The sequence below is a fragment of the Vespula pensylvanica genome, chromosome 11, assembly GCF_014466175.1.
Source record: "Vespula pensylvanica isolate Volc-1 chromosome 11, ASM1446617v1, whole genome shotgun sequence".
In the NCBI taxonomy this organism is placed as follows: Eukaryota; Metazoa; Arthropoda; class Insecta; order Hymenoptera; family Vespidae; genus Vespula; species Vespula pensylvanica.
Window position 1 is genome coordinate 2,828,318 of NC_057695.1, and position 23,419 is coordinate 2,851,736.

Consider the following 23,419-nt stretch of genomic DNA (forward strand, 5'->3'; position numbering starts at 1 on the left):
TCTCCCTCTCTCTCTCTCTCATTTTCTTTCTCTTGGGAAACCATGCACCAGCCGCGACAAAGGGATGCTCCGATTTCTATTTTCGTTTCATCGGCGACACTATCCTTTGTCGGGTTAATAGGCTTCCGTGACTTTCACTAAGTTGTACCTTCTTCTATGTTTGTGGGCGTGTGTGTATCTGAAGACTTTGTGCGTCAAAAATTTTTTTTAATTATAAATAATCGTTTCCTTTGCGCGCGCGAACTTGAGAATACACCTAAGGCGAAATAAACGATGGTAGAATATGGAAAGGGAGAGAAAAGTTGAATCGATTTTGTCAAATTAGTGGACGAAATTGCTCCTCCGAGGTAGAACCCGGATTCTGGGGTGTCGAGCCGAGGGAAAGACCAATGCTGGACGATAATGGGGTGATCACCCTGGTAACATCGCGGTTAACGGGGCAGTTACCGATCTTAGAAAGTGTGAGCGGATCTTTCCAGAATTTACTAGCACCCAAGAAAAACTTCTTAATGAGAAATTCTGTATAGATAGAAAAAAAATTCATCAGATTTTATATATTGCTTTTCAAATTCTTTGACGACCTCTTTTATAATACCTTTCGTAATTAATCGTTGTTGCTTTATTCTCATAGAAATCGTAAAATAAAAATTCGTAAAGTAACAATTTTGTTCGGTGTTCCATTCTCTGATGATTCAATAAAATTAAATATCGAAAAGAAAAAGTAATTTCACGTATCACAAACGAAGAATTATCATCGTTAATCTCAACAATGAGGTCCCGTCCACGCATGCTCGTCCAGGACGCGTGGATCAGGATCAGGACATTATCCTTGAAAATCCTTCCCGTTCGTGTCCCACGTGGCTCGGAGTGACGCGCGCGCATGCTGACGAAGAGAGCAACTGAGAGATAGTGAAAAAGAGGGACAGAGAAAGAGAGGATAGCCACGAAAATAGTCGGTCGCACGAGAATCGCTTTTCCCGACTTTTCTGGGCCAGCGTGTCAACAGCTGTCCCAAATTTCCGCCAAGCAACTTTTTCTCTTACCATACGAGAATAACTTTTCTCTTCGATGATCAGAAACAATTTATATACTGTATTTTTCGATCTTTAATCTCTTTTTCTTTCAAATGAAATAACTCAAATAACCATTGCTTTTTGGACTTTAGATTTTTTTTATCTTATGGTTGACAGAGATTAAAGAATATTTCTTTCCGCATCTATCTCTCTCTTTCTTTCTCTCTTTTCACGCTTTTTCTTTCCAAAGACAATCTCCACGCGTGGCATCTGGATAGTGTGCAGCTTGTATCGTCACGCAGGATCACGGCCCAGAATCTCTCTCTATCTTTATCTCTCTCTTTCTACAGGATGGGAGAGCACAGATGCGGAGGAAGTTACGACCATGAATTATTGCTCTCGCGGAGAGGAACACCATTTGGCACGTTCACGAGCGCGTTGCCGATATCTTCAGTGTCTACTGTATCGTTCGTCATCCACTTTCTTCGAAACTTGACGCTTTCTGCTCCTTAATCGCATAGTCGAGTTCATTCAAATTGTACGCGGATAAGAATGACCCAAGTAACGAGTCTACTCGATATTATTAGTAAAGTATTAATAACATTTAATAATAACAATAACGATTATAATTGCCTAACGATAGTTATCGCATTTGAAATCTCTTTTGTTCAAATATATTTGCCAAATGAAACAGTGGCGAATGCTACTATGAACGCTAGTCGACATTTTGTGTTCTCATTTTTCCACTAGTTTGCGAGACATTTAAACACGATTTGTTATGGAAAGGAACGTTTTAAACTTTCCAAAACCACGAGGAAAACAGAAAATAATGTAGCTTTTTGTACGTTGGTTTGAAGGCAAATAATAATTGTTGGTCCTGGTACGGTGAGCTTACGCCTCGAATCTCTTCTCACAATGGCGACGCTTAATACTACGTGGCTCTTAAGACATGATGCGTGGAAGTCTCGAAGCTCGCGATCCTTTGTGACAACTACTTTTCTTAGCGCCTATGCCCGTAGGACCGGCTACAAGGTCCTAGCATGGCATTGTCAAGACTGGATTCGAAGGTCAGGACGAACGGCTCGCGTGAGCGACCTTCCCCTCTACTCACCGTTTTTCGTTTACCGGAAAAAGAGATCTCTCTCTCTCTCTCCCTCTCTCTTTCTCCTTCTCTGTTTGTTATTGTAAATAGAAAGAACGTGAATAAAGGTTATATACAAATATGGATGAGTGCGTATCCATGCGAATAGAATAATAACTGTTTACGTAGCAATCAATATTTATTTAACTTACAATAGCGATCAATAATATTGAGATGAATCATACAAGCTTAGAAAGTTGTTGATTTCCAAATAATATACAATTAATCTGAAATTAAAAAGAACGCAATAATTCATCGATATTGCATGGTAAAGTATTTAAAGCAAAAGATCGAACGAACTTCTCATAGGTAAGCATCCGAAGTATCAACTATAGTACAGAAAAATTCTCCATTCCTCCCTCGTTTACATGAAAACTTTTTAATCCCCTGATGTTAAACAAACGCTATCTGCTTCCCGCTCGTTCTGCAAATCAAAAACCACCCCGGACACTTCCTTCTTCTTCTTCCGCGATTGCTCTCGGAGCAAAAAAAAAAAGGCCTGCAAAAAAAATCGTAAAAGAGCGAAAGAATGACAGAAAGAGAGGAAAAGAAAAATGTTCTCTTTAAAGCACTCGATCCCTTTTCTTCTCGGTTTTTTTTTCTCTTTCTCTCTCTTAGTTCGGTAGCAACTCGTCCGTAGATTTTCTCCGGTGCGTACTTCTTTCTACGCATACGTGTACTCTCTTTTTCTCTCTCTCTTTCTCCCTCTTTCTCTTTCCCTTCGTCTCTCACCCTACGAGTATCCTCTCTCTCTCTTAGAAGGTTCGTTTCTACGCACTCGACTTGACGCACCGGGAGTCTGCGATCAATGCGTGGCACTGGCAGCGGTTGTCATGGAAACGCTGCGCGCCACGCACAACGAGCGAACGATCTGCCTCGATCGTGCGTAAGTGCGTGCTCCCTCGTGCGCCAGCGCGCGAGCGCGCGCTTACGAGCAAACTCTAACATGTGTACGTAAGCTTACGTGTATTTGTTTGATTTGTATTCGTATTTCTCTATATGTATGTATAGGACAGGGAGAACGTACATAGTAGCTCGATTGGTGTGTGTTTTGCGAGTGTGTGTACGTGTTCTGTGTCGAAGCCACGAGAAGAGAAACTCTCGCATGCGACCGCGTGCGCGACTCTCACAGGAGCGATCGATGCCCTGCAAAGTTGACGCGAGGAACGGACCAGGAGCACGTGGCACGATTGCTTCTATGTACCAACCCCGTTCCATACCTTCCTTACGTCCGACTCTAATCTTCTTTTTTTTTTTTTGAGGAAAATTTATCTAATTCTTAATCTTCGTTATTTTTTGTATTTTCGATTTTGTTCCAATGCTTCTCGATCGATTTACCGTTTTGTTATTCCTTTTTTATTTTTATCTCCTTTTCAATTTTGGTGTAATTTAAACAAATTCGCGAACGTTGTTCTTTATTTTATTCGTTGAAATCTTCTTATGAATAGTTTGCATTTCTTTTAGCATTCATCAAATTTTTTCTATTTTTTATTGCTGCTTTATGTTATTGTCTCCTCAAACAGATACTGTTAACGTAATCGATGTAATTAGTATTTATGTATTGTTTCGTAAAGATTTATTCTTCTTAATGTTTCTGATTCATGCCGAGAATAAGTATTCCAAATTAATGTCAAAATAAATTTCAACTAATCGCTAGATACTCTTTATTTTTATATTTTTATTGATTACCCTTTTCGTTCTCGTATTTGTATTTCAAAGTATTGAATCAATAAAAAAAATTAGAAAGCATAAGAAAATTCTTATTTTATTAACAAATACCTCTCGCTCAAAGTTAAGGAAAAAAATAAAAAATAAAAGCGCATCATTGATCTTCCGGCAGCACCCACGCCCAGCTCCGGATCCTTTTGATTAGCGAGGCATGGCGCGAATCGTGAAGCGAAGTAAAAAAAGGAGAGAGAAAAAAAGGAAACGCAGAGATCGTTGGGTTACGGCTCGCGAAAGTGTTACACAGGTGTCGTCGGTAGGGTTGGCAGGTACTCCGATACGCAGCGGGTGGGTCGACCGTGGTGAGTGAGGACGAGCGAAAGAAGGAAGGAGAGAATCGAAGCAAGCATGCGAGAGCGAGGGAGAAAGAGATAGATTGGTAGAGGAACCCTCACTCTTTCTCTTGCTCTCTTGCTTTCTCTCTCACTCTCTCTCTCTCTCTTTCTCTTTCTCTCTCTCTCTCTCTCTCTCTCTCTCTCTCTCTCTCTCTCTCTCTCTCTCTCTCTCTCTCTCTCTCTCTCTCTCTCTACATTGAAAGCAAAACAGAAGACCACGAGATGTGTTTCGGGTTAAGCCGAAAGGGTTTACGGAGAATCGGGCTATCTCGTAAACTTGACCTATCTGACCGCACAGTTAGGAGCCTGTTTGTGTCATCGTAGAGAACCGGAAGTGGGTCAAATTAAATCTCTTACCAACACCAACAATACAGCACCACCCGCTATCACGAACGATCTTGTTCCTCTCGAGAAACGAGTATCGGTGTTCGGATGTAAACGAGGGGCTAAGAAGAACGCTTTATCTCGACAAATCCTCTTAAAACGAATGATCGAAACCGAACGAGGATCCCGTCTCCTCTGTCTAACTGTCTCTCTCCTTCTCTCTCTCTTTCGCTTCTTTTTTATACCTTTTTATGTTCAACGTTGGTAGCCTGACGATCTTTTTACCCGTTGACATACGTACATCTTTTCTTTCCTTCTTTTCTTTCTGTTTCATTTTTGCAAAGAGATTTCAGTCTCGAAGGTAATGGAATCGCATCGAATCATGCCGGACAGAAACGGCAATGGATCGAGTGCAAGGGTTAGGTTCGAGATTAAAAGGAAGTCATCTCCCCCTGCTAGCCTCTCCTCTCGTCTCTCCATCAATCACAATTATATCCTCTCTCTCCCCTACTATCGTTCATAATTACTGCTCGTGACTTTATCCCGGCGCTCGACGGTATGCCTGGTGAATCGTGGAAAGAGAGAGTGAGAGAGGGCAGAAAGAATAGTAGGAGAGGGGTTAGAGGGAAAAAGGACCATCGACTTTTGGCCGAGAGATTACCGCGCAACTTACCCCCTTAGGGGGTTGCTTTGGTGTTGGCCCTGGTGCTGACGATAGTACGGAAGAAATTTTTAAGGTGGAAAAAGAGAGATAGGGTCGGTTAAAAATAGAGTTTGATCCTCGGGGGCTATAAAATTTGAAATTCTAGCATAATTCACAAAGAGTTCATTCCATCAAATTAAAGAATACTAATTTTAAATCAGTATAAATTAATTCAAATACGTGACAATTTTCTCGTTTACAAATGAGTTCATTATAAATAAAGAACTTACTTGAATAATTAACATGCTGACCGTTTTGGCTACAGAAGATCTTTAGAAAGGGGATCGATAAAAGAAGCACAGCGATCTCATGATCGAAAACGGTTTGTCCAAGCATATTCCATTGCAAAGTCGAATAGCCAAGTTACTCCCTCGTCGCTACCCTAGTCTGTCTCATAAGAAGGGGTAGAATCTAAAAAGGAACGCGAGATAAAAAGAGAAAGAAGGAAAGAAGGCGGAAAAAGAATGAAAGAGAAAGAGGAAGAGAGAGATAGACTAACGACGAAGAAAAGGGAGAAGCTCGCTAGAGGCAGACAGGAGCTCGTAAAAAAATGAAGTCGCGGGAACGTACTCGAAATTTGCAATTTGCCGTTAGCCTTGAGAAGGAAAAAAGAGAGAGAGAGAGAAACATAGTTCCCTCCTTCCGCTCTTCTCGAAGGCTCCCGACGGCACTCTCCGCAGGATAATTGCGTGCGCAGGTACACGCTTGGCCTATTACTATGAGAGCGAACAAAAATATACATACACATGGAGAGTCCCGAGGACTTGACTTCCTACACACACCCTCTCTCTTTTTCTCTCTCTTCATCCTCTCCCTGGAAACGTGCGTGTGCTCCTCACTCGGGGTGCGTGCACGCATATAGATGGAAACCCTTCAAGTAGCCTCGGTACCATACACCTATGAAATTACACATGCATGTACGCTGCTGGATTACGCGCTGGTTTTTAGAGAGAGAGAGAGAGAGAGAGAGAGAGAGAGAGAGAGAGAGAGAGAGAAAGAGGGAGAGAGAGAGAGAGCATGAGAGAGGGTGGAATGAGCAAGTTGGTTGCTACTGGGAGGGTGGAAAAGAGAGCATAAGTGCACATATCGCACGTGTAGAGGTGCGTATCGTACGTGCCTAGGAAATCCACCCCTTTTTGCTCCTCCTCGCAGGTGGAGAAGGGCAAGGGAGGAGGATGCAGGAGTAGTCAGGGTAGGTGGGGTGAGTTTCGAGGGTAGGTTGGAGGGAAAGAGGTGGTCTCGAGTGAATACGACACGTACGTATCGTACGAGTACATGTTCTACGGAGTGGAACGAAATCTATAGCACGCACTTATATTGCGCGTATATGTTGTTGGTATGTGCGTTACGAAAGAAAGAGAAAGAGAGAGAAAGGACGAGAGGGAAAAAGAGAAAGAGGATACACCGGAGGAGGCCTTTCAATTTTTCCTCCTGCAACGGAGCTGGCTTTCCAGAGCACGCGAGCTTCTCCTAGCTTTTTTCCTTTCTACATTCTCTCTACACGGGGGTAGACATTGCCTACGCTTCTTTCTCTTAGTACTACTCTTTCTTTCTCTTTCATTTAGTACTACTCTGTTTTTCTCTTCCTCTCTGTACTTGGCAAAGTGCACGCGTGTGCGGTCTGTCGTTACCAAGGGGAGAAACCGTGAAAATCGCAAGTAAAACGTTCCTTTCGATCGAGTTCCTTTTACGTGCCATACTTAAGCTTTTTTGCTTTATTTATTTAATTTTCCTTGAATAGGTCAGAGGTAGATCTGCCTCGGTATTGAATTTAACGATTGTTATAAAATCAACTTATCATCTATTAGTAATACTGGTAATCGTATAAAAGAAATATTTTTCAATAAGATAAAGTAAACTTTTATTCTTATGTAATTTTTACTCTTGTAAAAATTAGTCATTCATCAGTGCATCAATACATCATTCATTAGTGAATATCAGCAAAAGTATTATTTGTATTAGACATGGGCTTTAATTAGTCACCACCTATAAAACTCTGCTTAGTTAAGAAACGAATAAAAAATCATAAGCAAGGTCATGAAATTGTTGATCCATTAAAATAAAAATTAATGTAGTGTAAAATGTGTTAGAGAAAAAGTGTCTTGCGATCATGGTGGGACACATAATTCGAAGGTGTAGAAACAACGATACGGGCATCAGCAACATGGATCGTATGTGCGTCAACGGCCGAGAAGGTGAGCAGTGCGTGAAAAGGACGGGGTGCGTGCTCCCGACGCGTGAAAACTCTGCCTTGCGCGTGCTTGACCTGCTCTGGTTCTCCTTCTTTCGCTACCTTTACGTTCTCCTTATCCAATCGATGGAATCAAAGCCCTTATTTTTACTTCAACGAACCCATTTCCGCATTTCTGTGATAATCATTATTGAGTAGTAAGAGAAGTGAAGCCTAGTGAGTGTACAAAATAAGAGTGATACCACGAATTCGGAAGATGATAAGGGGAGAAGGTAATGAAAAGTCAAACAATGATATTACTCTTCAAATAATCTTGCATCCTAAACATTATTTCATAAGTACCTAGATCGACAATACGGATTAATATCTAAAGTGATCCTAGTTAATCTATTATATCGAATAAACCTAGTGTTTTCTTAATAAAAATTTTCCCTCTCTCTAAATATATATATATATATATATATATATATATATCTATTTCATAACTTTTCAACAATAGTATCCTACACTAAACATATATGAATCACCCTAAAAATTAGTCGTATAACAGGGCGCAGTTATACCGATCGATATAATCCAGTAAACGGAGCAAGAGATAATAGTAGATCTCTGTTTTATTGGTAGAATAGCTGCAATAGACTGTCTAGTCACTAGATGATGGCAAAAAATCCTTGTTTTACTGTCAGTCATTAAAATAGTTCCCGGTGTTATCATCAATGAATAATAGTAGATTTTTGTTTTATCGACTACTCGATTGATAAAGTCCTGATTTACAAGCCAAATAAAATAATAGTAAAGTTCTATTTTCGATGCAATTCATTGATAATAATAAAGAACTGTTTTACTAACCGAACAGCCGGTCAATCTTACAAAATAGTAAGTGGTTTCCATTTGCTTTTTCGCACTTGCTTCATGCTTCATCGCATTGATGATGTTAATTATCGGTAAATTAATAATGTGTTGTTGTTACTTACATTGATTTTTAGTAATATCTTATTAAATATGATCACAATACTATCATAGTTTTTTTACATACTAATCTTTTGATATACTCTTATACTTAAGTAATTATATCTTGCTGTATCATTTGTTTAATGAAACATTTCTTGAAATGTCTACCAATTCAACCGTAACGAAATTATTCATACTGTACTTTATTATTGACTTTACTACGTTTCGATGATTTTTTATTTTATCACGATAATGGAAGAATTTATGATGATATTCTCTTTGCTAATCGTTATTGCGATTACTTAAATTTCTAATTAATAAATATGTTATTTTTATAAACCGTTAAATCTAACATGACATGAGCAACCATGTGGGAACCAAAAAATATCAGTGTAAAGTCGATTTCCGCTTCCCTCTAATGCAACCAGTCTCTTTTGCACAAATTGTTGCTGGCATGTGCTCGTATATCCAGCAGGAAGAGAGCATAGACCATTACAAGTGTTCGTTCTATAAAAATAAAAATATACATACAAACTCATTGCTAAATATTGAAACAAAAATATGATATATTTACTTACGAACACTTTTCACTTTTGACAAGTTGCGAATATTTGTCGTCCTGTTCTGCGAGATTAACGACATACATCCAGTTACCTCGATTGTTAAGGGCAGCTTTTGGTGTGATGTATTGCGCTTCAGTTGGACAAAGAACGACGGTATCCGTATTCACTTGCCTCTTCGTTCGTTCCGTTTTCAGGTTTACATACTGTAAGAGCGGATTCTCGTGGAACGTTCGTGGTGCCATTTTATTGCTACGTACATACCTGAATCGAAATATAGCTCACGATAAAATCATCAACCCTCGAAAAATACAACGTTTAAAAATGTCTCACCCATTACTCGTCCACCACGTTTGATCTTGCTTGAATGATTTCAAAGATGGCGCTTGAGAGTATATAGGATATTCTGAATGTTGTGGACGATACTTCGCTGAGGATTCTACATCCAAAAATGGATTTCTTTCAGGTCTTGGAGGTACCGCATATTTGTACCTGAGTTAACATAACTTCCTTGTACTTCATTTTATTAATGCATAAAGCAAAGCATTATTTACGAAGCATATATTTACCCATTGTGATGAGTACTATTAAACGGTGGCCCGTATATTAAAGTTGGTTGTCTACTCACTGGATAGTGAGTTGGTAAAATAGGCAAAGGCTGTGAATATAAAGTAGGGGTATCTTGTCGCGGATATTCGTAACCTTGATGATAATCAGGTGATGAGCTGATATGATCATTTATTTTATTAAATAAATAGGTACGTTTGCAATATTATTCTATTATTCACATAATATTCATATCTGTTGACAAACCTGTAAGCATTGAAATCTTCATGAGACTCATCTCTCAACGCTGTACTGAAGTCAAAACTACACTTATCGACGAGGAATTTTATAAGCTGTCTGTAATATAAAAAAGATAAGACAATGCAAGCAATGTTTTATGAAGATTACAAAGATTCAAAAGACTTTGATCGTATTCTCAACACAAGCATTACGTATGCTAATTTCGAATTCCAATCGTTAGCGAGCAGAAAAAGAAGAAAAAGAAATGTCTGTACACGTTCCACATTATGAACGTCTCATAGACTTTCAAAACGATCGGGTCAAGAAGTTGACGACTTCTTTCTGTCGACGGCGCTATCGGAGAAAAAAGATTCGACGGTAAGAAGTTGATAGGGCGAGAAATTCGTAATGTTATCTACGTAAAACGAATTGAATATATCCAAGATGTATGCTGTACATAGATGTTTAAACTTTCTCCGAAGCGAGAAACATCGTTAAAAGGTGTTTCCGATGTTTAATTCATAACCGACAGCTATAATGTATTTTCTTCTCTCATTCGTGACCGTTATACAACCTCGGTATTCTTCGTTCACGGTTGACCGTAATCGAGAATAATCTTTAATCTCACGACTTCTCTCTTTCTCTCTCTCTCTCTCTCTCTTTTTTACTCTAACGTTTTTCTAATAATGTCTTCTTAATCTTCCGAATATCTTCGAATTAATCTTTCAAATTCGTTAGATTCATGAATATTCAAGAAACTTATAACCGAATATCTCTTGCTACAAGCTAGAAATATTTTACTTGCATTGCCAACGTTCGATTACCGTTTCGTTTATTAAAAATATTCACAACTTTTTTTTATTTATTTCTGCAAAAATAAGAAAGAGGTCGACCGGAGTTACGCGCTTCTCTGAAGTAGTAAGAAAGCATAGCCTTTCACTATGTATCGATCTAAGAATAGTGACCACGATGAATTTATTTCTTCATGTGAGTGATTGTCACGTTAAGAAGGAAGTCGTGGGCGTTGAAAAATAAAATATCAAAGTACTTGAGCTCCTTCTATGAAGTTCGAATTAAAAAAAAATATAGATCTATCGAACACTGTTGAGCCTTGATCTGTATAAATTATGCATGAATACTTTGAAGTCATTGAAAACTATAAGATACATTTTTAAATGATTTATGTTAATTCGAAAATTAATACGCAAAGAAATGAATTGTTATGATATTGTTTCTAAACTTATTAAATGTTATTTTTATTAAATTAGATTTTTCATGCTTGTAAAATCTGTGACAACGGGAAATATATTACAGTTGAATTATATTTCTTACGAACTGGTTAAGAATATATCTGAAACAATTACATTAAGAAATAGTATTATATTCAATGAAAAAAGTGAAAGAGAGAGAGAGAGAGAGAGAAAGAGAGTGTGTGTTAAAAAAATACACTTTCAAAGATCATATAATTGTAGACACGGTTCCTTGAACGTGCATGGATTTTCTTTCCCAACAGACTCCTGTCTCTTTGCCACGTGAGATAATAATATTGACTAGCCTAGCAGTATATACATCTTGGATGTAATAGTTGAAATCAGGCCATGTTCTATCATGTCTACATGAGGTACAAAACATCGTGAGAAATTTCGTTATGAAATTCCTTTCCGTCTTCTATCTTTGTCTGTTCGATGGATCTTTCAGACCCATTTTCGTTTTCAAAACTATTTTGAGCACATAAATTTCTATCCTTATGGTTATATAGAATAACAGAGTAATGCGTGACTAATCATAATGAAATATGAATAAAAAATTAAGAAATGATATCAATGTTCCAGCAATAAAGTTCTATTCATTCCTGTAATGAAAAATCAAAGTACCGCAAAATTTATATACAATTATTATGTTAAGCGAATAAAAAAAATTGAATGAAAAATGAATTAACATTACAATAAATATATAAAGCGGGGCCACTTTTTTAAAAGAGAATCATTTTCGTAACGGATTCGATAATTATCTCAGCAGGTGCCGAGCATGACCACATCAAGGCCACGGTCATGGTCCGATGATCATACCACGAAACTCACGGATGATATCGTGCTCGTACGTAATGATAACTTTGTATCTTCGACCTCGTTCCTTTTTACATAATAGTTACGCGATTTTATACGAATCAAATTTCTTCTTTTTTCTATTTCTCTCTCTCTCTCTCTCTCTCTCTCCCTCCCTCCCTCTTTTTCTTTTCCTCTATCTTAGCAAGAACATCGACGAAAGAAGGAAAAAAGGATAAGGCATAAATAAAATTACGTTAAAGAATATCGAATTATGGCACCATTTCTTCCGTGACTTTCCCTTCGGGAAGGAAGATTTGACACGCATGGAGATCATTCGTATGCCGCACAAGACTCGGGAACGTTCGTAAGAATTTCAATACTTGGAACCGGGCCTGACTTAAATTTTTTCCCCTTCTTATCTTTCTTCTCTTTCTTTTTTTCGAGTAATGTTAAATGAAAAAAAATAATAGTTCATCGTTCGATTTTACTAAAAGTCAGTGACATCGTGTTTTTTTTTTATGTGTTCATTTAAGATGAAGCATTTATATTTTCATTTGCGTCTTACTTACTGAGGATAATGGTCCAGAGACTCACAAAACGTTTGTCCTGGCTTGGCACATCTCGGGGTGTGTCCTGGAGGTGCTGGGACGAAAGGTTCATATTGTGGTCGTCCAGGACAACCATACTCCGTACAAGGTTCACCCTGTGTTCCGGCTAAAAATATCTTACGATTTTTTTTTTTCATTTATTACATCGATATTAAATCAATAATATGAAAATTAATGTTATGTAGAATATGTAATGAAACAATTTTTAAAAGCCCATAAAAGTTCTATTTTCGATATAGTTTCTTTTTGTTAAGTTTACTTTATTCTTTAGTTCTGTTCGCTTTAAATTGATATAATTAATTTATATTTAAATATATCTATATTAACCAAAAAGATTTCGAGAATGCAACAAAAATTGATGAACCGTGACAGACGTCGTTCTCTCTGTCGATTCGAAAGCTCATTACTTTTGAAGAGTCTTTGGCCGCTTGCAAGGTCGTTCCACCTTCACGAAACCAAGAGTGACTCAACCCGGATTCGACGGAATAAACTCGCTCGAATATGTCGTTTTTATCATTGCCGAGGTAAACATAAATCACGAACTCATACATAATGATTAAGATGTTAACATCATAATAGTTTCTCTGTCAAGCAGACTCGTTCTTAATTAAAGATAAAAAAAAACACATGCAAGGTATTAAAAAAAAAAAAAAGAATAGGTATGAAACGATAAGACGTCAATGTATTCCCTGTTAACAATTATCATATTTTCCATTAAAGTCCATTAAATGGAAATATATTTCTAATTGCAAATGTTTCTTCTTTTTTTATTATTAATAGAATCGAATCCTGATGTAACGTCTCTATACAAAACGGATTGATTCGTATTACATTAATGATCTTTCTTTCCCTTGACTCATCGCATGACATCGCCAAAGCTATTAGCGAGTCATCGATTGTCGTATGGACGCTAAGAAAACAAGTAATGAAAAATTATTATAATTATAAGCCTCTCTCTTGTACGAAGTAAAGTTTATAATAAACTAAATTTGCAACTCACTTGCTATAGTAGCAATAGTAGTTAATATGTACAATAAAAATATTAATAAAGAAAAAAGGATTGTTACACTTTAAATATCATTAATTAAACAATACAATTATTCATCAATCAATCGTTCAATACTTACAAATAGAAATAGTTCTGCTAAAATTATTCTCGTCTTCCGATTCATTGTTTCTTCAAATTTCTTCGTTGTTCACACGTCACATAAACGTGTCGATCGGTTTATAATCTGATAATACTTCTTTTACATTTACTCGCCGAATAAATACACACACATATATATATAATATATTATTATTACTTTGTACACAATCAATGTTTCACGTTTCGTCGTACGTTACTTTGTTGATATCGCAAAATAATTACATCGAGTGAAACGCACGTGACCGATCACTGAAGACGATAAACGATGATTATGGAAGACGATTTACAAGATCGTTAAGCAGTTAACGACACGACTACGAATTACGGAATTTAAAAGAAATTACTTTCGATTAGATAACAAGTCGCACCGTTCGAGGATTGGTCCATCAAGAACGGAAGACTGTAATGTAATAACGTTTTTTCGATTAACGTTGTCGATATTGAAAGATTAATGTTTTCTTTTTTTTTTTTTTGATATTATGCCAATACGAGCTCGATAGAATATTCGACGGCCCGTCAACATCGACAAGGAGCAACTATTTGTCTTTTCTATGTTGAGAAGTTTCTTGGTTCGGGGACTAACACGTTTTGCCCCGCTTCATTTTACGCGGGCCGGTCTTAGGCCAGTTAACGTCAATATGTCCGCGCACGCACGTTTATTCATCGTCAAAGGTGGGGTACATACGAACGTGTGCACTTTCACTACCGTCAGAGACGTGGACCGATTGAATACGATATCATAGAACTCACGATAATTCATTAGGCTTTTCTATTTATTTACTCTATTTATTTAATTATTTTAGTTTCATTTATTTTGCTCATTTACTCGTTTATTTTATTTCTCAAGTGCTTCACTACAAATAATTCCTTCTATGAATCTATAATTAATAATTTATGTTTGTTAAGGCTATTAATTATATGTCAAAAAATACTGTTCTTTCAAGAATAGTTTATACGTAAGAATAAAACTTTTCTCAAAATTGGAAAAAAAAACCATCTCCTCGTGTAAACCTTCATCTTTAAAATGAAACCTTGTTCGTCAAAATTGGTCAAGAATTACACTTGGATTCATTTCAACATTTTCAGCAGTATTTTCAACATTTTTCATATAAGGTTGTCTCTTGAAATTTGCAGTAAAAAAGATGAAGTTATTAGCTCTTTGATAGATTTTTGTATTATCGATGAATAAAAATATCAATAATAGCTGACATTATAGATATCTGTTGCCATAAAAATGTTGGTAATAGTAGATATCTATCTTTCATCAACGTATAACAGCTACCCGTTATATCGATGATAGATAATAAAAATTCCTATCTACTGATTCTCGGTAAAATAGATTTTTTTAAGCCAACTGATGGTAAAGTAATTATCCATCACCGATTAATGATAAAGTATCAGTATTCATAGATAACGAAAAGATCTATTTTACTCCATAGTTGGTAACATAGAGACTTTCGTTCCAGTTGCCAGTAAAAAATAGATCCCTGCTTTTGCTTGTGTAAAATCTACCCTTACAAAGTACTATTTTTTACAAATGATTTTTGCAAAAGATATAACATTTTTTACAAATTAAATAAGATAACTTCGTGTAAAATACTTTTATCTCTTGAATGAGCCCTTGATAACCAAAATCGAACAAAACTTGCGATCATTCATGGTGTAAACTTTTGCAATATATTATTAATAATTTAATTCACTTCTCTTTTCTTGGAATAAAATTTGTTATTCTATAGGAAAGAGAAAAGATAATAGTGTACATAAAAAATTATATTCCATATCCCATTATGATTTGTAATACATAAATGTAATATAATTGAATGTTACATAATTTAAACTTATTTTTAAATTGTGCAATGTATATATGTATCGAATCATATGTCCACTCGTGTTGGTACCAGACCCAAACGATCTACTACATATTGTGGTAAACAATAAGTTGGATTTACGTCTTTCAAAGGATAATCAGTATGCAGTAACGATAATGCAGTAAGTCCAAATAATGTATGAAAAGGATCAGCGATATCACCAGGTCTATCGCCAAAACCTCCACTATCGATATCCTGACACGTCAAAACGTAATCTACCTGTAGTATAAAAAATGAAGATATTTGCATACCACTTTGTTTTACTTAATGATATCTTTTTCTTACATTAATTACTTACTAAACGTTTTTTATCTATCCAATGAAGACGATTTAAAATTGTAAGTGTAGAGAGCACCCACCAAGAATAACATACATCTGGTAGTTTTTCTGGTCTACCATTTAAACCACCAGAAGGAAGCTGTCTTTCACATAACCACCAAGCTAAACGATCTGCATCTATTAAATGCAAATGCCCTAAATATAAAAAAAATAACTCATGAAAAGTTCTATGTACATACATGTATGCTTTCTTATACCAATTGTAACATGCATTACCTGTTATTGATAAAAGTCCTACACAACAATAAACTAAACCAGCATGACTTTCAGATCCAGGCTTAGAACCAAATCCCCCATCAAAATTCATACACTTAATTACAAATTCTACAGCTTTTTCCACATCTATAGCATCTAAACGATTCTGAAATTACAAATTCAATATTTTAGAAAGGTTTACAATGTACAGAAAAAATAAATTTTAGATTTATATATTTATTAAAAAATTTCTCACCAAAAGTGATAAAGTAGCAATTGCACAGAAGGAAAATCTAGTATCTACTTCACCCCAGATATCACCAGTGAAACTACCATCTTGTTGTTGCCTTTCTTTAACATATTTAACGATTTTATCTTTATCTACTACATCTAATGCGTCATAAAGGCATAATATTTGAACTGCACTAAGTGTATAAAGTAAATGTGGATCATGCTGTATACTAGCAGAAATACCACCACTATCACTTTGACACTGTTTGACGAATTCTAAGATTTCCTCTTTGTTGGTACGATCAAGTTTCCCCATTAAATCTAATGCATTAAGGCCCCAATATATACCAGACATTCGTACATGTTCTGTCATACAGTAAGTCTGAAAAATTAATGAGTGAAAATTCAACCAATTCAACCCTTGTTTAACCCTTGTTAATTGTAACATTAATGCATACAAGTTTCACATAAGAATTTCAATCACTGTAGTAGCTATTTGTCTTAAAATGTCACTTATTGAGAAGCCTCCATAATGATGTATCCTACAAGAGTATCTAGCAGGAAGTGGTGCACAGTGCCTAAAGGGTTAAATGTAAGTATTACTTACATATTCATCTTTATTGTTTCCATACGCAATAAGATAATCTGCATGCTTTTCTAATAATAATTCTGGAACAACAGCTGGTAGTTTAACATCATGCGTTATCATAGGCTATAAAAGATATAATAAAATTATGTTAATATAAAAATACAGATATATATAAAATATAAATATACATACTAACCATTTTGATATCATATCTTTTATATTTCACTCATAAATGAAATTGATATTATATTGTAACTAATATTCAAGACTATTCATTTGATAAACAATCTCTCCTATCAATATACTGTAAAATAAAATGATCAATTCTACAATAGATAGTATTACATAAACTATGATAAAGGTTAATCCTTTTCACTTTAGAAGCAAAAGAATTTCGCCATTCAGAATATAACTGTTCTACACAATCTTCTAAACTGACTATTGCGCAGAAAAATTACAAAATATAATAGATTTAAAATCTTATTGAAACATGGAACCAACCGTAATAAATTGACCACAATGAGTATCTAATATCAAGAAGGTGAACCTGGCTGATGAAAATAACAATATAAAGGCATTAATAAATAAATAAAATCACAGATTAACATATTTGTACATTATTAATTACAAAGAAAACAGAATTATCTTGTAGTCAAGAAATTCAATTATTTAATTCTATGAAAATAATTATCGTAAGTTTGACATTAGCAGACGATACTTGCGACAGAACATGTCGGCCATCTTTTGATGAACGATATATATAATTGTAGTAACTCAACGACCAATGAGAATGTTTCACATATTTATAGATAGAAAACTCGATAATCGAAACTATAGGTGCCTATGATGTCTTAACCAATAAGAATAAAGAATAAATATCAATGAACTATGAAATATTAACAAGAATTAGAATCGACTAAGATAGCGTTTATGATGTTAAAATCTTATTTGTAAACAAAATATAATATCGTAGAACATGGTAATAAAATAACAATTAAACTCTGTGTTTGTATGTTACGGAAGCGAGAAACGTTAAAGAGAAACAAAGAAAAAAGTAGGGATAAGAAGCGATTCGCTATGCGAGTCAAGTTAGCACGTGTATGTGTCGAAACGTGCTTCTTTCCTCTACTTTATTAATAGATTTAAGAATGTACATTAGATATTTGTGATTATTAGTATACTTCTATTGAAATTTACATATAAACTGATACTTGAAATTGAATAATAGTAGTTATATATTACGACGCCAATATATGTAGAGGCAGTTAATAGTAGTAGCGGTCAAAATGGCGAACGCGGCTTGTACCGCGTTTTCTCAAGACGGTCAATATTTTGCTTATTGTGGCAGTGATGGAAAATTGAAGATTTGGGAGACAGCAACGAGCAGACTTAAGCAAGAATACGTACCAAATTTACATCTTTATTCGCCATGTAGTGTCTTATGTTGGATCTCCGTAAATACTCAGGCAACGAGCACGTCGGTATGCCATGTGGTTTTTATTTTTCAATTTAATTATGTCAATAAGAATGTTTATTGTAATTTACCATTGTTTTGTATATAAATTATTTTTATAACGACCATGTATAGAATTTCCTTTTCTCGATAATTGTGAGATTTTTTATTTAACAGATATTTGTAATAGGATAAATTTAGGTTATGCTAGATTTACAAAGATATATCTATTGAAGTATATATTTTTTCATTGATATACTTTAAATATTTAAAAAAATGTACTTCATTATACCACAATGTACAATAATTTCATTGTTTCTCAGTTAATTTTATTTCATACAATAGTTTTTTATAACCATTGTAGCTCTCACCATGGAAGAAACGTAGAAGGAAGTTAATCTCAGAAGAGGTAGAACAAAAAGGAATTATTGCTATGGGATCTATAAATGGAAAGATCACTTTATATGATACTGCAGCTGCTGCTGTTTGTGGTCAATTAGAAAATGGCCATTCATCATGTGTAACAGCTTTGACTTGGTCGGCAAATTGTGGTTTATTTACAGCCGCAGATGATTATCATATAGTTGAATGGAATATTAAAGAAAATGGGATAAAATGTAAATGGAAATCTGGTAAGGCAAAAGTTACAGCCTTAGCAGTAATGCAAGATGGAAAATCCATGATCTCTGCAGAAAGAATAATCAAATGGTGGAATTTGTCCACAAAGCAAATCATTAGGACTTTTACTGGACATGCTGGTCAAGTTACTTCTTTAAATCCAATAACAGTGAACAAAAATGCTAGTTATTTAATCAGTGGAGCAAGTGAAGATGGATATCTTAATATATGGGCTCTAGATGAAGTATGTCAAATAATATATTAGATTATCATTCGTGTCAATAAAAATTATGTGATGTTATATGAAATAGACAAATTACATTTATTATTTAGCTTCATAGTTAGTCTATAGAAGTATTTATTTTGTATTTTCCATGTATTAGAATTTTTGTCAACTAAGCAAGAATTATGACTAATCCATTTTTTATTGTTTATCCAGTATGGTAGAATTATTAATTATATTGTTTTCAATTTATTTAGACCAAGAATGATAAATGTTCTGTGGCCACATTAGCGATGCAAGATGAAGCTTTATCTGTTTCTGTACATGTGAATGAAGAGTCTCAAGTAATGGTATTAGCCATTACTAGGTCAGGACAAGCACATGTCTTTAAATATCAACCTAATGGACGTTCTAAGCCTCTGAAGCCTACACTGAATATTGCAGTTGCTTCAGATGTACATCAGAAAGAAACTATACAGCAGATTCCTATTCTTATGGCAAAATTGATAGAAAACGAAAAATTATTGTTAGCATATGGTTCTTATATGAACCTGACATTTGAAAAAGTTACACCAGATTTTTCAGATAAAATACAGTATTTAATACGTTCCGAAGTGAAAAGAACAAAAGAAAGGAAAGAGGAATCAGTTACAAAAGTAAAAGCCACCATTACAGAAGATAATGTAGAATATATTGTACCTGGTAATATATAAATCTATTTGTTAAAATTTAATTATTTTCATTCGTTAAATTACATATTATTGTTATATTCAGGAGCAGGAAGTACAGCAACAAAAAGAAATAGAACCAGTTCAGCAGGTTCTCAATTACCTTTGAAAGATAGATTGGAAAATCTTAGTTTGAATGTAGAAACAAATGCTATAGGTAGGACTCCTTCAAAAGGAGCTAATATGATACAGTTGTTGATGCAAGGATTAAATAGCAAAGATAGGACAATTTTAAATAATGTATTATTTACTAAAAACGAAAGAATAATTAGGAACACTATTGCCAAATTGCCTATCCAAGCAATAACACCTCTGCTTAAAGAATTATGCGCAATGTTACAATGCAAAACATATCCGTAAGATATCTTTTGTTGTCAATTACTCCTTATTGTGTTAGTTAAAGAATATTTTAGCAATTCAAAAATAATATATTTTAGGAGTAAGATAGCTACTATGTGGTTGCAAATATTGATAACAACGCATGCAGCACATCTCCTATCACATCCAGATATTGGAGAATCACTTAGTCCTATTTTGAGTTTGATTGATGCAAAACTAATGTTATTAACACAAATATCCAGATTAAGAGGACGTGTTTCGCTTATAACAGGACAAATAACTAGAAGCAAAGAAGAACAAGACAATAATATAATGGAGGAGACTTTGCTTGTTTATCAAGATGCAGGTAAGGATTTATTAAATACGGAGAACATAATTTGTATTTTGTATTAATTTTTTGTTCATTTTGTTATACATAGATTCATCTGACGAAGGTCCGGCTGTGGAAGAGGTAGACCTAGAAAGTGAATCAGATGAAAATTGGGAGGAAATGTCTGATCAAGAAGAACAAGAAGAGCATAATGAAGATGACAATAAAAGTGTTATATCTAAAGATGAAAATGATTCTATAAGCAGTTGAATTTTTATCGTCATTGTACGATTATTTGTCATAAATGATAAATGTTTAATCCCAATGTAAATTATAAGATAGAATTTATTTTTAGATCCGACTTTGAGTTCCTGAGGGCCGTGAATAGTAAATATGAGTGGCGGCAATAATATTGTACGAAATCCTTAAATAGAATGTATCTACAATCTTTTCGTGTCTCCAAATTGGATTTTGGGCCATTTAAGATGTAATTTTACAATCTGTTTAGGGTTTATACCAAACAATTATTCATAATACTTATGAATATACTTATTGTAAAAACTGATACATAATGAAAACCACATGTAAAGTTCAAAAATGACATATTCCTACTTTTTCATAATGCTACACTTCTTAAATATATTGCAAGCATAAAGTCGAATTGTACATATTAAAGAAATATTTGTTTATCATCTACATTTTCTTGTTTTTCTTAATTTTCATATTAACCTAAATTTTAGTAGCATGTGAAAAAATAGGACGTTATCGTGAGCTTTAATTAACAAGTACTGTTTGTATTATTTCTATTTGTTATCTGAATATCAACAAAAAATATATATGTGTGTGTATATATATATATATATATATATATATATATATATATATTACTTTTATACTATATAAAACCCCGGTTATGCACTTAGAATGCCACTATATTTAAACCGAGGAGTCCATTTTCAGGTACAAATAAAACAAATTAATAAGAATATCGAAGATTTGTATTTTTTCATATATCGAACTATATGATAATTTGTTGAAACATTGTGTCATTTAACCGTTGTCAACATCATCTTATTTACCATCACTAATTATGATCAAATATTCGTTATTGAAAGAAAATTTGTATTTATTCAAATAGATTATTGTTAAAAGATAATATGGATGCCATAATTTCAATGACGAGTTTTTATTATGTAATGTCTAAATTTTCTAATCTTCTAATTACATTGAAACAAAAAATCGACAAATTACGAACCGAAATTCGTGAAGATATAAATAATTTTAATAAAAATGATGAACATATTGTGAACTCGAATCAAGAAATTGGAGCTAATAACAAGTTAAAAATATACGTAACTATACTTGATTTGGAAAAGCAATTAAATATATTAGAAAATACTTTTAACGTGCGTAATTTGTTATTTTGATTTTATTTACATTTTAATTAGCAATCATTTGTTGTAACGTTCATATAAAGTCGTCAAATATCGATAAATACACACCGTATTTCGTTGATACAAACTTTGCCTCGATTATCAACTACGAAAAGCAAATTTGAAAAAGTGACATGACATGAAGATATGGACATTTCTATACTAATAAATTTTAATCATTATTTTTCTAGGATTCCTGGCTTCGTATCTTTTTGTATGTCAGTAATTATGTGTGTGTAGTTCCTCTAGCCAAACAAGTTCACGAAGAAATAACAAGACATATTATTACAATGCATAAAATAACTTTTCCCGAATATAACTTTCCCGAGAATAATTTTAAAGAGAATGAGAAATGCCTTTTAGAAGGTAATATTGTTTTCGATTTGATTATATTATCCCCAATAATTTTTTAAAGATTTGCAATTCTTCATTATTTAATCGTAATAGTAAAAACTGAGGTGCTTAATTTTGTGTAACAAAAATCATAAATTTTGCGTGGATAATCATTTACAATTTCTTTACAAACCTTTTAATAAAATAATATTTAACTATGAATATCTTTTATTTTATTTGCAGAGTATTCTGATGTTTTCTAAAATATGTAAAAGTTAAAAAAACTGTTGGGAGAAGAAGAGCTTTGCTTAAATTAAAAATAATTTTTATATATGGAGCAAATCATACATATTCTAAAAACGATATTTCCCTCTTTTATATTTCTTATAATTAATTATCTTGTGAAATGACAAACGAGTAATAAATCAAGCTATGATGTGTCAACGTAATCACTCATTATTATTTAAATGAGGGTTAATGAAGTGTAGATAGTTCCTCTTCATCCATTTCTTTCTTCTTTTTTTTCTTTTTCTTTTCATATAATTTTAATGATTAGCGATAAATGAAAGATTATACGTAATCAGTCTTTTTTCGAAAGATGTAAACAGGCATATGTATGCACGATTTGAAAATGATAATCACTATTTTACTCGTACGTGTATAAGAACAAGGTCAGGAAAGATATTACCTAAATGAATTTATGATACTGTAGATTTTTTAACAATATAATTTTACATTACTGAAAAAATGTCTTCACACATAAGACATAAGAAAGTATCTTTAACTAAATCAAATCATTATTAATGGAACGTTTAGTTTTATTAAATTTTTTATTGAAGGATATTCATCGGAGCCTCTTGAACATAAAACAGGTGAAGCAACTATTGTAAAAAGGAAGAGTTATGAAGCAAAAAAAAAAGAGAATTCAATTGTAGAAGTTGTCAATTGTTCTTTTTTCTCCGTAATTGACATTTTAGCATAATCTACTTAATTCTAGTAAATTTATTAGCAATGATAATATTAGCGATGACTTTAAGAGAGATGGAATTTTTATATCTTCCGAAGCTGTTTTCAAAGTGTTTTTTGTGTAATCGTTCTTTACACTCTTCATTTTACATTGTGTGTAATTATAGCAAGATTGTACTGGATTCATCCTAACATTCTTATCTATCACGAATTCATTTGAATTTTTTTAGCTAATGAAATAGCAAATTAGAAAAATACAATT

The 23,419-nt window shown here is 34.0% G+C and overlaps 3 protein-coding genes and 1 long non-coding RNA gene across 7 annotated transcripts in view; 2 read left to right on the forward strand and 2 right to left on the reverse strand.

Moving 5' to 3' along the window:
• The window catches only part of LOC122632981, a 47,392-nt gene extending 45,156 nt beyond the window's left edge, over positions 1-2,236 (forward strand). Inside the window, exon 3 of the long non-coding RNA XR_006327988.1 lies at positions 1,364-2,236. This is a non-coding gene — a long non-coding RNA (uncharacterized LOC122632981). The remainder of the gene's footprint in view (positions 1-1,363) is intronic.
• A 5,710-nt stretch (positions 2,237-7,946) lies between these two features.
• On the reverse strand, positions 7,947-14,495 carry LOC122632974 (protein spaetzle 5). Its single transcript, XM_043820326.1, has 7 exons — positions 13,513-14,495; positions 12,347-12,501; positions 9,757-9,846; positions 9,513-9,668; positions 9,277-9,435; positions 8,962-9,207; positions 7,947-8,890 (listed from the first exon to the last, which is right to left on the reverse strand). Exons 1-7 carry the CDS (start codon positions 13,555-13,557, stop codon positions 8,716-8,718), a joined length of 1,026 nt encoding a protein of 341 aa, XP_043676261.1. The 5' UTR covers positions 13,558-14,495; the 3' UTR covers positions 7,947-8,715.
• A 789-nt stretch (positions 14,496-15,284) lies between these two features.
• Positions 15,285-17,495, reverse strand: LOC122632947 (geranylgeranyl transferase type-2 subunit beta). 3 transcript variants are annotated; one of them, XM_043820274.1, is made up of 7 exons: positions 17,256-17,495; positions 16,951-17,058; positions 16,773-16,877; positions 16,191-16,547; positions 15,956-16,100; positions 15,699-15,874; positions 15,285-15,619 (listed from the first exon to the last, which is right to left on the reverse strand). In XM_043820274.1, the coding sequence occupies exons 2-7, from the start codon at positions 16,951-16,953 to the stop codon at positions 15,407-15,409; spliced, it is 999 nt and encodes a 332-aa protein (XP_043676209.1). In that variant the 5' UTR covers positions 16,954-17,058; positions 17,256-17,495; the 3' UTR covers positions 15,285-15,406. The 3 variants fall into 3 exon arrangements, with proteins under 3 accessions (XP_043676209.1, XP_043676208.1, XP_043676211.1); XM_043820273.1 differs by having other exon boundaries at positions 16,951-17,495; XM_043820276.1 differs by lacking the exons at positions 16,951-17,058; positions 17,256-17,495 and adding an exon at positions 16,624-16,707.
• Positions 17,496-17,723: 228 nt separating this feature from the next.
• LOC122632950 (WD repeat-containing protein 43) lies at positions 17,724-20,990 on the forward strand. Of its 2 annotated transcripts, XM_043820281.1 has the most exons (7): positions 17,724-18,235; positions 18,572-19,069; positions 19,306-19,750; positions 19,823-20,132; positions 20,214-20,461; positions 20,535-20,710; positions 20,781-20,990. In XM_043820281.1, the coding sequence occupies exons 1-6, from the start codon at positions 18,041-18,043 to the stop codon at positions 20,693-20,695; spliced, it is 1,857 nt and encodes a 618-aa protein (XP_043676216.1). In that variant the 5' UTR covers positions 17,724-18,040; the 3' UTR covers positions 20,696-20,710; positions 20,781-20,990. The 2 variants fall into 2 exon arrangements, with proteins under 2 accessions (XP_043676216.1, XP_043676215.1); XM_043820280.1 differs by having other exon boundaries at positions 20,535-20,990.
• Positions 20,991-23,419: the final 2,429 nt, after the last annotated feature.